The 17,799-nt window shown below is 44.9% G+C and overlaps 1 protein-coding gene across 6 annotated transcripts in view; it reads right to left on the minus strand.

Moving 5' to 3' along the window:
* Positions 1-17,799, minus strand: part of ATP2B4 (ATPase plasma membrane Ca2+ transporting 4) — a 324,819-nt gene that overhangs the window by 55,782 nt on the left and 251,238 nt on the right. For all 6 annotated transcript variants that reach the window (XM_063955273.1, XM_063955268.1, XM_063955269.1 and 3 more), the window contains 3 exons: positions 15,898-16,004; positions 15,562-15,753; positions 14,473-14,686 (listed from right to left, as the gene is read on the minus strand). In XM_063955273.1, the coding sequence (XP_063811343.1) occupies positions 14,473-14,686; positions 15,562-15,753; positions 15,898-16,004 (513 nt within the window). The remainder of the gene's footprint in view (positions 1-14,472; positions 14,687-15,561; positions 15,754-15,897; positions 16,005-17,799) is intronic.

Raw genomic sequence — 17,799 nt, forward strand, 5'->3', positions numbered from 1 at the left:
ATAAAGCCGCCAATTCTGACACGTGCCTGGCCCAGGCCAGGGCCAACAGCATGACCACTTTTTATGTGAGATATTTTAACTCCACAGATTTAAGTGGTTCAAACCAATGTGACTTTTGGAACCCAAAACTACATTGAGATCCCAAAGTGCCACTGGAGGCACAAAAAGAGGCTGTATATGCAGTACCCCTTTTACAAACGTCTGAACTTCAGGGACTGAAGCTAGTTCTTTTTGGAAGAAAATTGACAGGGCCGAAATTTGAACCTTAATGGACCCCAATTTCAGGCCCATAGACACTCCTGTTTGCAGGAAATGTAGGAATCGACCCAGTTGAATTTCCTCCGTCGGGCCTTACTGGCCTCGCACCACGCAACATATTTTCGCCAATTGCGGTGATAATGTTTTTGCGGTTACATCCTTCCTGGCTTTGATCAGGATAGGGATGACTTCATCCGGAATGCCTTTTTTCCTTCAGGATCCGGCGTTCAACCGCCATGCCGTCAAACGCAGCCGCAGTAAGTCTTGGAACAGACAGGGTCCTTGCTGGAGCAGGTCCCTTCTTAGAGGTAGAGGCCACGGATCCTCCGTGAGCATCTCTTGAAGTTCCGGTTACCAAGTCCTTCTTGGCCAATCCGGACCCACGAATATAGTGCTTACTCCTCTCCATCTTATCAATCTCAGTACCTTGGGTATGAGAGGCAGAGGAGGGAACACATACCCTGACTGGTACACCCACGGTGTTACCAGAGCGTCTACAGCTTATTGCCTGAGGGTCCCTGGACCTGGCGCAATACCTGTCGAGTTTTTAATCATGTGGAAGACTTCTGGGTGAAGTCCCCACTCTCCCGGGTGGAGGTCGTGCTGAGGAAGTCTGCTTCCCAGTTGTCCACTCCCGGAATGAATACTGCTGACAGTGCTATCACAAGATTTTCCGCCCAGCGAAGAATCCTTGCAGCTTCTGCCATTGCCCTCCTGCTTCTTGTGCCTCCCTGTCTGTTTACGTGGGTGACTGCCGTGATGTTGTCCGACTGGATCAACACCGGCTGACCTTGAAGCAGAGGTCTTGCTAAGCTTAGAGCATTGTAAATGTCCCTTAGCTTCAGGATATTTATGTGAAGTGATGTCTCCAGGCTTGACCATAAGCCCTGGATATTCCTTCCCTGTGTGACTGCTCCCCAGCCTCGCAGGCTGGCATCCGTGGTCACCAGGACCCAGTCCTGAATGCCTAATCTGCGGCCCTCTAGAAGATGAGCACTCTGCAACCACCACAGAAGGGACACCCTTGTCCTTGGTGACAGGGTTATCCGCTGATGCATCTGAAGATGCGACCCGGACCATTTGTCCAGCAGGTCCCACTGGAAAGTTCTTGCGTGGAATCTGCCGAATGGGATTGCTTCGTAGGAAGCCACCATTTTACCCAGAACCCTTGTGCATTGATGCACTGAGACTTGGCTCGGTTTTAGGAGGTTCCTGACTAGCTCGGATAACTCCCTGGCTTTCTCCTCCGGGAGAAACACCTTTTTCTGGACTGTGTCCAGGATCATCCCTAGGAACAGAAGACACGTCGTCGGAACCAGGTGCGATTTTTGGAATATTGAGAATCCAATCGTGCTGCCGCAACACTACCTGAGATAGTGCTACACCGACCTCCAACTGTTCCCTGGATCTTACCCTTATCAGGGAATTGTCCAAGTAAGGGATAACTAAAATTCACTTCCTTCGAAGGAATATCATCATTTCGGCCATTACCTTGGTAAAGACCCGGGGTGCCGTGGACCATCCATACGGCAGCGTCTGAACTGATAGTGACAGTTCTGTACCATAAACCTGAGGTACCCTTGGTGAGAAGGGTAAATTTTGACAAGAAGGTAAGCATCCTTGATGTCCCGAGACATCATGTAGTCCCCTTCTTCCAGGTTCGCAATCACTGCTCTGAGTGACTCAATCTTGAATTTGAACGTCAGTACGTAAGTGTTCAAAGATTTTAGATTTAGAATCGGTCTCACCGAGCCGTCCGGCTTCGGTACCACAACAGTGTGGAATAATACCCCGTTCCCTGTTGCAGGAGGGGTATCTTGATTATCACCTGCTGGGAATACAGCTTGTGAATGGCTTCCAAAACTGTCTCCCTGTCAGAAGGAGACATCGGTAAAGCCGACTTTAGGAAACGGCGAGGGGGAGACGTCTCGAATTCTAATTTGTACCCCTGAGATATCACCTGAAGGATCCAGGGGTCTACTTGCGAGTGAGCCCACTGCGCGCTGAAATTCATTGAGACGGGCCCCCCACCGTGCCTGATTCTGCTTGTAAAGCCCCAGCGTATACTGAGGGCTTGGCAGAGGCGGGAGAGGGTTTCTGTTCCTGGGAACTGGCTGATTTCTGCAGCCTTTTTCCTCTCCCTCTGTCACGGGGCAGAAATGAGGAACCTTTTGCCCGCTTGTCCACGAAAAAACTGCGCCTGATAATACGGCGTCTTCTCATGTTGAGAGGCGACCTGGGGTACAAACGTGGAATTCCCAGCTGTTGCCGTGGCCACCAGGTCTGAAAGACCGACCCCAAATAACTCCTCCCCTTAATAAAGCAATACTTCCAAATGCCGTTTGGAATACGCATCACCTGACCACTGACGTGTCCATAACCCTCTACTGGTAGAAATGGACAACGCGCTTAGACTTGATGCCAGTCGGCAAATATTCCGCTGTGCATCACGCATATATAGAAATGCATCTTTTAAATGCTCTATAGGCAAAAATATACTGTCCCTATCTAGGGTATCAATATTTTCAGTCAGGGAATCCGACCACGCCAACTCAGCACTGCACATCCAGGCTGAGGCGATTGCTGGTCGCAGTATAACACCAGTATGTGTGTAAATACCTTTTAGGATACCCTCCTGCTTTCTATCAGCAGGATCCTTAAGGGCGGCCATCTCAGGCGAAGGTAGAGCCCTTACAAGCGTGTGAGCGCTTTATCCACCCTAGGGGGTGTTTCCCAACGCACCCTAACCTCTGGCGGGAAAGGATATAATGCCAATAACATTTTAGAAATTATCAGTTGTTATCGGGGGAAACCCACGCATCATCACACACCTCATTTAATTTCTCAGATTCAGGAAAACTACAGGTAGTTTTTCCTCACCGAACATAATACCCCTTTTTTGGTGGTACTCGTATTATCAGAAATGTGTAAAACATTTTTCATTGCCTCAATCATGTAACGTGTGGCCCTACTGGAAGTCACATTCGTCTCTTCACCGTCGACACTGGAGTCAGTATCCGTGTCGGTGTCTATATCTGCCATCTGAGGTAATGGGCGCTTTAGAGCCCCTGACGGCCTATGAGACGTCTGGACAGGCACAAGCTGAGTAGCCGGCTGTCTCATGTCAACCACTGTCTTTTATACAGAGCTGACACTGTCACGTAATTCCTTCCAACAGTTCATCCACTCAGGTGTCGACCCCCTAGGGGGTGACATCACTATTACAGGCAATCTGCTCCGTCTCCACATCATTTTTCTCCTCATACATGTCGACACAAAAGTACCGACATACAGCACACACACAGGGAATGCTCTGATAGAGGACAGGACCCCACTAGCCCTTTGGGGAGACAGAGGGAGAGTTTGCCAGCACACACCAGAGCGCTATATATATACAGGGATAACCTTATATAAGTGTTTTTCCCCTTATAGCTGCTGTATAGTTAATACTGCGCCTAATTAGTGCACCCCTCTCTTTTTTAACCCTTTCTGTAGTGTAGTGACTGCAGGGGAGAGCCAGGGAGCTTCCCTCCAACGGAGCTGTGAGGGAAAATGGCGCCAGTGTGCTGAGGAGATAGGCTCCGCCCCCTTATCGGCGGCCTTATCTCCCGTTTTTCTATGTATTCTGGCAGGGGTTAAATGCATCCATATAGCCCAGGAGCTATATGTGATGCATTTTTTTGCCATCCAAGGTGTTTTTATTGCGTCTCAGGGCGCCCCCCCCCAGCGCCCTGCACCCTCAGTGACCGAAGTGTGAAGTGTGCTGAGAGCAATGGCGCACAGCTGAGTGCTGTGCGCTACCTTGTTGAAGACAGGACGTCTTCTGCCGCCGATTTTCCGGACCTCTTCTGCCTTCTGGCTCTGTAAGGGGGCCGGCGGCGCGGCTCTGGGACCCATCCAAGCTGGGCCTGTGATCGTCCCTCTGGAGCTAATGTCCAGTAGCCTAAGAAGCCCAATCCACTCTGCACGCAGGTGAGTTCGCTTCTTCTCCCCTTAGTCCCTCGATGCAGTGAGCCTGTTGCCAGCAGGTCTCACTGAAAATAAAAAACCTAAACTAAAACTTTCACTAAGAAGCTCAGGAGAGCCCCTAGTGTGCACCCTTCTCGTTCGGGCACAGAGATCTAACTGAGGCTTGGAGGAGGGTCATAGGGGGAGGAGCCAGTGCACACCAGATAGTCCTAAAGCTTTCTTTAGATGTGCCCAGTCTCCTGCGGAGCCGCTATTCCCCATGGTCCTTACGGAGTCCCCAGCATCCACTTAGGACGTTAGAGAAATACCATTATAACGGTTACACATTGAAGAAAAACGGATACGTTAATAGTCCAAACAGAATGCCAATGCGTGTATTAAACAGCAGAACAATTAGGTTTCATACAGTAAATAATCAAAGGGCACATACTATCTACACACAGTCATTGTGTGGGCTTGTTTATAAGGCTGCAGCTAACACTTTCCTCATAAATAGTGCTTATTTCGTGCTTCACTGAAGCTAGAAAGCTTGTGAATCACTACAGCTGAGCATTGGTGTAGCCAACAAAATAGTAGCCTTTACTTTGTGTGACAAGTCAGAAGGGAACATTTGATGAAAGAGCTACTATAACATTCACTATATGTATGGCATAGTAAAAGCATGGATGTTTGACATACACTATATTTTGTGATGAATGTTTTTGTAGGGATGTGCGGTGAGGTAAATAGCTCAGGAGGAACTGGCTAGCACCACAGCCAGATTTACACACAATGTATATACCAAAGGGTTCAACGTTGACATTATAAACAGGTGCAGCAGTATGCTGAACATTTGATAAGTTTTTATCAGAGATGTGCGCAAAGGTTAGCCAGTGCCTCCCCTATTATAGACTTTTTGCTCCAGAGTTTTGACTATAAAAATTATTAGAATAATACACAGATATTTAGAATATACTCTTTGTATTTTTCATATTCTTTACAAAAGTCAAAACTGTGGCGTATACCAGAGTATGACAGGAAAAACTCTGCCTCACCTCACCACATGTCAATAGTTTTTATGTGTTGGTTCTTCCATTAAACAAGTATATTAAAAAATGGAAAGACATTACCAGATCTAACAGCAATTTGTGATTATTATTATTATTATTATTATTATTATTATCAGAGCCGGCCCTAACCAATATGATGCCCTAGGCAAGATTTTGGCTGGTGCCCCCTAGCACCACCGCTGGTTCCGCCTCTGACCTTGCACCTCTTTCCCAGCACCATCACCCCTCACCCATAGCAGTCCTTATTTTGGTGTTTGTACCCCCTATATTTTAAATAGGAACAGTTCGCACATTTGGTGCTCAGCCCAAAAAGGGGTGTGCTTTTGCTGGCCACACAATAGTAACCCCAATTCCAATTACGCCACACAGTACTGCAACTTTATTCACATTTGATCATGCGATAGTGTCCATAATTCATATTACATCCCACAGTAGTATCACTTTACCTTATAAATGTTACTCCTCACAGTAGAGCCCCTTATTCACATTACATGACACTGAATTTCTCCTTATTCACATTACACCACACCCTATTTCTCTTTATTCACATTAGACGACACAGTAGTGCCCTTTCTATACGCAACGCCACATAGTAGAGCACCTTATACACATAATGCCACAGAGTAATGCCGCTTACACATATAAGAGACATTATTAATGTCCTTATAAACATAATGCGCCTTACACATTATAACAACCTTTATTAATGCCTTTTTACACATAATGTCCCTTACACATATGCCGCACATTATTAATGCCCTTATACACATAATGACACACATAGTGCCCCCTACACATTTGCTGCACATTATTAGTGCCCCTATACACATAATAACACACATACAGTAGTACCCTCTTACACATATGCTGCACATTAATGCCCTTATACACATAATGACACATAGAGTGCCCCAAACACATATGTTGCACATTATCAATGCATTTTTACATGACACACATAATGCTCCTTACACATATTCCGAACACTACTGCACAACCAACCCACTCACATGCACACAGCACTCACACTGCCACTAACACTGTGACCTCTGCCTCTGCTTGGATACAGATGTGTCCTCATAAATCTTGCCTCAATGCTAACGTCGGGCACCTTTTTTATGAAAATGCACCTTATTTGCATTGCTATGTGGCTAGGATGCACAAGCAGCTTCTGCTGATTAAAATGATATGCAGCATGCCTATATACTGTGTGAGACTGTGGCTGTATCTGCATATGAAATGCTACACATAGAATATAGGCATGCTGCATATCATTTTAATCAGCAGAAGCTGCTGATGCCCCTAGGCATATCAAATGCCCTAGGCAATTGCCTAGTTTGCCTATGCCTATGGCCGGCTCTGATTATTATTATTACTACCAGTTATTTAGTGACACTTATGAAGGAGTTGTGGTAAAAGTTTACCAACAACAATAAAAGCTGGCCCTTACGTAGATAATAATGCAAAGTCACACATTTTACTATCTATCAAGACTATGGGAACTTTTATGCTAGCAGACATCCAGTTCAACAGATGGAACAATACTTTTTAAACCAAATAGGCTATTCCTGATCTATGTGTGTTGTTTTGACTTGTTTGCTATATTCACTCACACAGCCAGAACCAGCCTAGAAGGTTATAGACAACACAATTCAATAAAAGGAATGGTCACTTTCAGATAGCACCTCCTTTATTAAACGTCCATCACAGGCATCTTTCCTAGAACATCCTCTCTCTAAATCTGAGTGACAAACAGAATTCAATAACCTGCTCTTTCAGATAAATAGAGTGATCATGCCAATATGCATCTTTGTGAGGGCAGGGGATATTGATTTAGTTGTTGTCCATCGTAGCCATCACCGTTAATTAGTGTAAATTCCAAGTAGCAAGTGTCTGCAGCAAAGTGAAAGCAACAGTAATTAACTGCTTTAACAATACTTATAAATGATGTATTTCATCAGAAATTAAAAAGATACAATACGGATATTAGTTCTTCTTCTAAGGCTAACAGAGGACAAAGCAGGAAGGGTAATCGGTGCCAATACACATATAGGATTATATAAGGCAGTTACTTGTCAGATTTATGGGGCTCTTGTAGAGTTAGAAAGAAACTAGCTCACAAGTGCAAAATGCACACCACAAAAAAAAGGCTCATTTTCCATAGCTTGGTGAGCTAGCTATATAAGTAAAATGTGTCCAGCTCAGCAAGGGTAGACTATGAGAGACCAGAAAACAGGATTTTAATACCTACCGGTAAATCCTTTTCTCCTAGTCCGTAGAGGATGCTGGGGTCCATTTCAGTACCATGGGGTATAGACGGTTCCGCAGGAGCCATGGGCACTTTAAGACTTTTTCAGAGTGTGAACTGGATCCTCCCTCTATGCCCCTCCTCCAGACCTCAGTATAGGAACTGTGCCCACTGAGACGGACATTTCGAGAAAAGGATTTACTTTTAAGGTAAAGGTGAGATTCATACCAGCTCACACTTCAACCATGCCGCACACATGGCATTCAACACAACACATGCCAACGGGAATGAACATTACAGCAACCATGCTGAAACCAATTTGAACAAATGAACAACTGCAGGTAAAGTACGCACTGGGCATCCTCTACGGACTAGGAGAAAAGGATTTACCGGTAGGTATTAAAATCCTGTTTTCTCATACGTCCTAGAGGATGCTGGGGTCCACTTCAGTACCATGGGCTTATACCAAAGCTCCAGTACGGGTGGGAGAGTGCGGATGACCCTGCAGCACCGATTGACCAAACTTGAGGTCCTCATCGGCCATGGTGTAAAACTTAGCAAATGTGTTTGCCCCTGATCAAGTAGCTGCTCGGCAAAGTTGTAAAGCCGAGACCCCCCGGGCAGCCGCCCAGGACGAGCCCACCTTTCTAGTAGAATGAGCAGTCACCGAATTCGGTATGGGCAATCCTGCCGTAGAATGAGCGTGCTGAATCGTACCTCTGATCCAGCGCGCAATAGTCTGCTTAGAAGCAGGACACCCAATCTTGTTGGGAGCATACAGGACAAACAGAGCCTCTGTTTTCCTTATCCGAGCCGTTCTTGCGACATAGATCCTCAAAGCCCTGACCACATCTAGGGACTTTGAAGCAGCGATGGTGTCAGTAGCCATTGGCACCACAATAGGCTGGTTTACATGGAAAGAAGAAACCACCTTTGGAAGAAATTGATGACGAGTTCGTAACTCAGCCCTATCTTCATGGAAAACCAAGTAAGGGCTCTTGTGAGACAAGGCCCCTAACTCAGACACCCATCTTGCGGATGCCAAGGCCAACAGCATGACCACTTTCCAAGTGAGAAATTTCAACTATCTCCTGGAGAGGTTCAAACCAATCCGATTGAAGAAATCGTAACACGATGTTAAGATCCCATGGTGCCACAGGAGGCACAAATGGAAGTTGGATGTGTAGCACCCGCTTCACGAATGTCTGAACTTCTGGAAGGGAGGCCAATTGTTTCAGTAAGAAAACGGACAAAGCCGAAATCTGGACCTTGATTGAACTCAATCTTAGGCCCGCATCCACACCCGCCTGGAGAAAATGGACAAAACATCCTAACTGAAACTCTTCCGTTGGAGCCTTCTTGGTTTCACACCAAGACACATATTTTCTCCAAATACGGTGGTAATGTTTAGACGTTACTCCTTTCCTGGCCTGAATAAGAGTGGGAATGACTTCATTGGGAATACCCTTTCGGGCTAGGATCCGGCGCTCAACAGCCATGCCGTCAAACGTAGCTGCGGTAAGTCTTGATACACGAACGGCCGCTGCTGCAGCAGGTCCTCGTGAAGAGGAAGAGGCCGAGGATCTTCTTGGAGCAACTCCTGAAGATCTGGATACCAAGCACTCCTTGGTCAGTCTGGGACAATGAGGATCCTGTTCTTATGATTTTGAGAACTTTTGGTATTAGTGGAAGTGGAGGGAAGACATACACCGACCGAAACACCCACTGGGTCACAAGTGCATCCACTGCTATTGCTTGAGGGTCTCTCGACCTGGAACAATATCTCTAAAGCTTCTTGTCGAGACGAGATACCATCATGTCTACTTGAGGAACTCCCCAAAGACCTGTCACCTCTGCAAAGACTTCTTGGTGGAGGCCCCATTCTCCTGGATGGAGATCGTGTCTGCTGAGGAAGTCTGCTTCCCAGTTGTCCACTCCCGGAATGAAAATTGACGGCAGAGCTTTTGCATGTCTTTCTGCCCAGAGGAGGATCTTTGACACCTCTGCCATTGCCACTCTGCTTTTCGTTCCGCCCTGACGGTTTATGTGCGCGACTGCTGTTACATTGTCCGACTGGATCTGTACGGGTTGATCTTGAAGAAGATGTACCGCTTGTAGAAGGCCGTTGTAAATGGCTCTCAACTCCAGAACGTTTATGTGAACACAAGCTTCCTGACTTGACCATCTTCCTTGGAAGCTTTCCCCCTGTGTGACTGCTCCCCAGCCTCGGAGACAAGCATCCGTGGTCACCAGGATCCAGTCTTGAATCCCGAACCTACGTTCCACTAGGAAATGAGAACTGTGTAGCCACCACAGGAGTGAAATTCTGTCTTTGGATGACAGGATTATCCTCTGATGCATGTGTAGATGGGATCCGGACCACTTGTCCAATAGGTCCCACTGGAATACTCTGGCATGGAATCGGCCAAACTGTATGGCCTCGTAGGCCGCTACCATCTTTCCCAGCAACCGAATGCATTGATTTATCGACACTCTTGTTGGTTTCAAAATTTGTTTGACCATTCTCTGGATTTCCAGAGCCTTTTCTACTGGAAGAAATATTCTCTGTACTTCCGTGTCCAGTATCATCCCGAGAAAGGACAATCTTGTCGTCGGTTCCAATTGTGACTTTGGAAAATCTATGATCCAACCGTGATGTTGGAGTACCGTCAAGGAGAGTGCAATGTTGTGCATCAACCTTTCCCTGGACCTCGCTTTAATCAGGAGATCGTCCAGATAAGGAATTATATTGACTCCTTGCTGTCGAAGTAGGACCATCATCTCCGCCATCACCTAGGTGAATACCCTCTGTGCCGAGGAGAGTCCGAACGGCAACGTCTGAAACTGGTAATGACAATCCTGTACTGCGAATCTCAGATAAGCTTGATGCGGAGGATAAATGGGAACATGTAAGTAGGCATCTTTTATGTCCACTGACACCATGAATTCCCCCTCCTCCAGACTGGAAATCACTGCCCTCAGAGATTCCATCTTGAACTTGAACCTTTGCAGGTAGAGATTCAGATTTTTCAGATTTAGAATTGGTCTGACCGAGCCGTCCGGCTTAGTAAACTACAAATAGGCTTGAATAAAACCCTTCTCCTTGTTGTAACAAGGGAACCAGGACAATTACTTGATTCTGACACAATTTTTGTATTGCTGCTGCTACCACCTCCCTGTCCGGGACAGAAGCTGGTAAGGCCGATTTGAAAAACCGGCATGGGGGGACGTCTTGAAACTCCAGTTTGTACCCTTGGGACACTATTTGTACGACCAATGGGTCTAGGCCAGATTGAACCCAGAAGTGACTGAAAAGTTTCAGATGTGCCCCCACCTGAGCGGACTCCCGCAAGGGAGCCCCAGCGTCATGCTGCAGGTTTGGCGGAAGCAGATGCTTTCTGCTCCTGTGATCCCGGAGACACTGCAGGCTTTTTCCCTTTTCCCCTTCCTCTACCCGCAAAGAAAGGGGAACCTTTACCCTTTTTGTATCTATTGGGTCGAAAGGACTGCATCTGAGAGTGATGTGTCTTTTTCACCAGTGCAGGAGCATAAGGCAAGAAAGTCGACTTACCTGCGGTAGCCGCAGAAACTAAAGCATCCAGCCCATCTCCAAACAAGGCCTCACCTTTGTACGGGAGAGCCTCCATATTTCTTTTGGAATCTGCATCAGCATTCCATTGGCGAATCCACAACGCCCTCCGTGCTGAGATTGCCATTGTAGCGGCTTTTGATCCCAAGAGACCAATATCTTTCATGGCTTCTAGCATATACGCAGCAGCGACTTTGATATGACCTTAAGTTAGGAGTATCTTGTCTCTATCTATCGTGTCAATTTCTGATGACAAGTTTTCTGACCACTTTTCAATAGCATTACTCACCCACGCACAGGCAATGGTATGGCCTGAGTAATGTCCCAATAGCCACATAAATAGATTTCAACGTATTCTCTAACTTGCGGTCAGCCGGCTCCTTTAGTGAAGCCGTCCCAGGTGCAGGGAGAATCACCTTTTTTGTTAACCGTGACAGGGCACTGTCTAAAACAGGGGGTGACTCCCACCTTTTCCTGTCCTCTGCAGGGAAAGGGTACGCTACCTGAATTCTTTTAGGAATCTGAAACTTCTTTTCAGGATTTGCCCAGACTCCCTCAAATAAACTGTTCAGTTCATGAGATGGAGGAAAAGTTACATATAAAAGTAAGCTTTCTCCCGTGGTAAAGGAGGGGGCTCCGTAACTTCTAAGACCTCCTTTATAGCCACAATCATGTATTGAATGTTTTTTGCTAATTTTGGATCTATTCCCCTGGAGTCACTAGTGTCGACATAGGAATCAGAGTCTGTGTCGGTATCAGTATGTACTATTTGTGCAAATGACCTTTTATGTGACCCAGAGGGATCCCCTGTGGATGAAAAAACAGAACCACTAAAAATCACATCTTCCACGGATTTTCTCCAGGTTTCGGCATGAGACTCAGACTTATCCAATCTCTTACTAATATGATTCACACTATCACGTAATTCTTTCACCCATTCAGGCTCATGGTGTGCCGGCAGCGCCACCACATTACAACTCTGTGTCCCTAAAATGGCTCCCTGAGGGGAAGAGCTCCCAGCCTCAGACATGTCACACACGTGCACAAACACACCACAGACACTCCGGGGCTTATAGGGGACAGACCCACAGTAAAATCTGTCAGAAGGACACAGAAGGGACTTGCCAGTTCACAACTCAGCGCCAGTGACTAAAATCCCTGTGTCATATAAAATGTCTAGAGAGACCTTTAGCGCTTTTACAATGCCAAATTGTATACTTGAGCACCAATATACACTCTGGCCCCCCCCCCCCCCCCCCTTTAGTTCACCCTGATACTTGATTCAGAAGTGGAGGAGGACCAGCGTTTCTTCCCCTGCATCCCTCTCTGCAGGCCTCCGGTAATACACTCACCTGTCTTCTGGCTCTGTTAGGGGGGTGACGGCGTGCTGTGGGAGTGAGCGCATGAAACTATTCAGAAGTTGGTTCCTACTTCTTCCCCCTAAGTCCCACGAAGCAGGGAGACTGTTGCCAGCAGTCTCCCTAAAAATAAAAACCTAACAAAGTCTTTTAGTGAAACTCAGTAGAGCTCCACTAGAGTGCGACCAGTCTGCCTGGGCACATTTTCGAAACTGATGTCTGGAGGAGGGGCATAGAGGGAGGAGCCAGTTCACACTCTGAAAAAGTCTTAAAGTGCCCATGGCTCCTGCAGAACCGTCTATACCCCATGGTACTGAAGTGGACCCCAGCATCCTCTAGGACGTATGAGAAACATAGAATGTGACAGCAGATAAGAACCACTTGGCTTATCTAGTCTGCCTCTTTTTTTACCATATTTTTACCTCAACCCTTATTTGAGCCTTATTTCTTTGCATGCATGTTTAAACTGCTCTACTGTCTTGGCCTCTACCACCTCTGATGGGAGGCTATTACACTTGTCCACTACCCTTTCTGTAAAGTAATTTTCCTCAAATTTCCCCTGAACCTCCTCCCAACAGTCTCGGTGCATGCCCTTGTGTCCTATTACTTTTCTTCATTTGAAGAAGGTTTCCCTCCTGGACTTTTTTCAAACCCTTGATATATTTGAAAGTTTCTATCATGTCCCCCTTTTCCGTTCTCTACTCCAAACTATACATAATGAGATTTTTTGTCTTTCTGGGTATGTTTTGTGATGTAGGCCATTCACCATTTTTGTTGCCCTTCTTTGTACAGTCTCTAATGAATGAATATACTTCAGAAGATATGGCCTCCAGAATTGAACACAGTATTCTAGATGAGGCCGTACCAATGACGTATACAGTGGCATTATTACTTCTTTCTTTCTGCTGCAGATTTTTCTCCCTATGCATACATGTACTTTGTTTACTACAGTAGGCGTGACTTTACAGTGGTGAACTTTACTATAAGATTAGATTAAATGGTAGGGATTCTGGTGCCTTCAGATAATCAAAAGGGATCTTCAATCATCATCATAATCCGTTCCCATTTTGCATCCGGTTTTCAACCCCCAACAAGTGCATATGCGTCTTCCTTGTGGTCAGCATGGGATGCCTTTACTGTAGTTTGGCCATCCTTACATACCAATACCAACACCCAGTCTGTCTCCATTAATGCAAGTTGTAGGTCAGCAGAAAATGTGTCTCATTCGTCATAGCTATGCATGATTAATAACTGCTGGTGTGTTTGTGCAATTAAAGAAAGTGCAAGGGGGAAAAAAAAAAGACACAAGATGCGTTCGCACTCAACTCTACAGAAGTCCTTTTAAAGTTCAATGAAGAGTGAAATTCATCTGTAATGTGATTTTAAAACACTTAAAAAATATAACTCTGTAAGGAATATTTTTACTAAAGAATAGGTTTATAGAAGCAGAGATGTTGCCCATAGCAACCAGATACTAGCTATTATTTCTAGAAAGGTGCTAGATAAATGATAAGCAGAATCTGATTGGTTGCTACGGGTAACATCTCCCCTTCCATAAACCCGCACTTTAGTAAATATACCTCTAAGTGTCCGTATGCAAGAATATTATCATCGGTCTGCTTCTCTTGCTTCGGATGATAAATGCATGAAACATCTACTTGTTTCTAATTACTGCTGCATTCCAACATCATGTTCTGGAACATAAATGAAAACCAAAGACCAATATTTCTTTTTTATTGCAGGTATAGAGTTCAAGGAGTGATTTGTGTTTTTACATTCTTCTGCCAAAATATCAGCACTGAGAATTGTAAAGCACTCCCAAGAGCAGGAGCATCATCACATTGCTGGGATCCGGGAGCTAGAAAACAACTCTTATTATTTTTTGTATTAAAAGACTTTAATAATCACACAGCACCTGACCACTGCAAATGTCAAGACAAAGCATAACACTGGGTTACAGTTACAATGGATTAGTGTCTAAAAACAAACTACATTCCTGACCTGCAAAGAGCAAAGTGAAGATGATGGTCAGTTGATACACAGCATGTCCCAGTATGTTCTTCATCATTGTGCGGGAGATTAGTGGCTTGTTACGTCCATATGGTCTGCGCAGAAGCAGTGAATCAGTGGGTGGCTCTGTGGCCAGCGCAAGAGAAGCAAAGGTGTCCATAATCAAATTGACCCACAACATCTGTACAGCTTTTAATGGAGAGTCCTGTAAAAATGTTATAATGGTTTCAATATGAATTACGAGGGACCAAATGTACAATCCATAGTTCACAAAAGCCAGAACAGTTAAAGTTTGTAAGTTACACTGTATTACAGTGTAACTGTATTATAGTGGTGTTGCAACACCATTTCCAGAACATTAACTCCTAATTTAAAACACAAAAGCAATAAATTACCAAAGTAATTTTCTTATTTAAATAAACTGACAATTAATAGCAGAGAAATTAACACCTTTTTATGTTGTAGAGAAAAGAGGAGTACAAAACCAGTCCATTGTTACTCATGGCGGACCCCTGGATCGGGGAGTTAAAGCTGTAATCTAGGTAAGCGGATTTGGGTGGAGTAAAAATTTCCTTTTTATCTCACCACTGTAACACCTGTTCTGTTATTGCGTTATATAACTCCAAGATTTATTTGGTATGGGACAGACAGAGCCAAAGTGGATAGGCTGGCAGATTTTGGTTGTTGTATGATGAGCTAACACTATTTTATTCTCCCTCAGAGTTGACAGCAATCTAATTTTCTATGTGCAAGTTCTGAAAACGGCTAAAGTGACAACCAATGCACATGGTTCCGTTATGCCAATTTCCTGAAGATGGCGCCATTTATCAGGACTCTATTTTAGCAACAGAGCACAGTAAGAGGTGTTCAAAATAGATTTTTGGGTATTGCATTATTCTCTTTTGCCCTTGTTTAAATGCAATGTTAATGAATTGAAAAGAGGTAGGCATGCTTTAATACATGTGATGATGCATATAATACTCTGCTATATATGAAAATTAGAGGTCACAAACGATGACCATATAAAAGCTGCAGATTATTTATTTATGCACACACATACATATATGTATACACTCTTACCTGTGTAATACAGGCTCCAGTGAAAGCCACAATCACTGCAACCACATTAACAGTGAGCTGGAATTGCAGGAATTTGGAAATACTGTCATATACATTACGGCCCCACATGACCGCCTTCACAATGCTGGTGAAATTATCATCGGTTAGGATAATGTCTGAAGCTTCCTTGGCCACATCTGTACCAGCTATGCCCTATAAGAGAAAAATGTCAGCTCTTGGAAAAGTATTATTGTGAAAATCAGCTTGAGGCATTACATTACAGCTAGCATGCAGTGAGGAGAGTTCTAATGAGCAACCATTTGTAACAACTCAAGGAAAGTCATTATTCCAATATACCATGGCAAATCCCACATCAGCTTTCTTTAATGCTGGTCCATCATTGGTTCCATCTCCTGTCACAGCGACCACCTGTCTCTGCTCTGCCACTAAGCTGTCAATAATGCCTGGAACACAATGAAAAGCATTTAGGAAGCAAAACTTTTGCCCCCCCCAAAAAAAATAATACTTATTTGGGAAGCTGTATAATGTATTCATCCATGAAGAGTAAACAAAGTCCTAGACAGATGGCAATTTACAGGTAATATCAAACCAACAAAAGGCACCAACTGAAAATCTTATGATGTTTCCTTTTTTGGTATAATCCCACCCTCCCTCCAGAACTGGAACCCCAAGCATAAGTTCAGACAGAACATTTCTAACTGATATCACACCATTGCACAGCTTCCCCTCCTTAGTGGACATTCAAGGGAGGCTCACTTTTCCGAACATGGGCCAGTACAAGTGCCTTCAATTGCTGAGTTTATACACAACACTTCACGATCCATACAGAACCCAAACCATGATAAGTTTGCATGTACAGGTCACCGAGTGATGAGCTGTTTCTACTATCTGTCAGCACCTGCTTCAGTGTGTGAAACCAAAGGCTCCACACACTGGACTTTGTGGAGGCCCTAGACTCTGAGGATTGGGTATCCATTACAGTTAATTTAACAATATCTCAATATATGTTCAAATAAAGGACAATTACCTTAAAATATTTTGAAACAATACACAAGAGTGAGGACTACACAAAATGTATTCTACACTGCAGACTGGAGAGCACTGTGGTCTACATATGGTGAAAATGCTTGAAGCGATTTCATTTGCTATTACCTATATAGGCCCTCATTCCGAGTTGTTCGCTCGCAAGCTGCTTTTAGCAGCATTGCACACGCTAAGCCGCCGCCTACTGGGAGTGAATCTTAGCTTAGCAAAATTGCGAACGAAAGATTCTCAAAATTGCGAATAGAAATTTCTTAGCAGTTTCTGAGTAGCTCGGGACTTACTCTGCCACTGCGATCAGTTCAGTGCTTGTCGTTCCTGGTTTGACGTCACAAACACACCCAGCGTTCGCCCAGACACTCCCCCGTTTCTCCAGCCACTCCCGCGTTTTTCCCAGAAACGGTAGCGTTTTTTCACACACTCCCAGAAAACGGCCAGTTTCCGCCCAGAAACACCCACTTCCTGTCAATCACACTCCGATCACCAGAACGAAGAAAAAACCTCGTAATGCCGTGAGTAAAATACCAAACTGCTTAGCAAATTTACTTGGCGCAGTGCGAACATTGCGCATGCGCAATTAGCGGAAAATCGCTGCGATGCGAAGAAAATTACCGAGCGAACAACTCAGAATGAGGGCCATAGTAAATAACACTAGCCCATGCTATTTCACACTCTTCTACTGATTCCACAACCAAATTCCCCAAAGTACCATTTTGCATATGCCAAATACAATATTGCTTCCTATTGGAAAGACCCTGAGCTGAGCTACTCTCCTCCATCATATGCAGAATATGGCCTGACTGTAAACTATTGCACATCATATGCATGATTCACAGCTCTCCAGGTAAATGTTCCTCTGTGTGGGAACTCCTACATTTTGGGGCATAGCCATCTGTTAAAATGAGGCTGCAAACTCCTCTCAAACCCTCCTTTGTAGATCCCTGCTGCTGCCTCTGTTCCACTGATAGCTCCCTCCACAATTCTTCATCCCATATATTTCCCTGTGAGCTTAATGGAAGAGTGTCTCAGAGAAATAAATTACATTACATCTCTGCTGCATCTAGGCGATTTATTATGCTGTGACCTTTCCACCCCAACCCTTCACAATGTTTTTATTTCCTTCTGTTCCTACCCTTTCCCCCCTTTTCATTAAAAGCAAAACACACACTGCTGTCTTACATGCTGCAGAGCACAATG

This window comes from Pseudophryne corroboree, chromosome 2 (genome assembly GCF_028390025.1).
Source record: "Pseudophryne corroboree isolate aPseCor3 chromosome 2, aPseCor3.hap2, whole genome shotgun sequence".
Classification (NCBI taxonomy): domain Eukaryota; kingdom Metazoa; phylum Chordata; class Amphibia; order Anura; family Myobatrachidae; genus Pseudophryne; species Pseudophryne corroboree.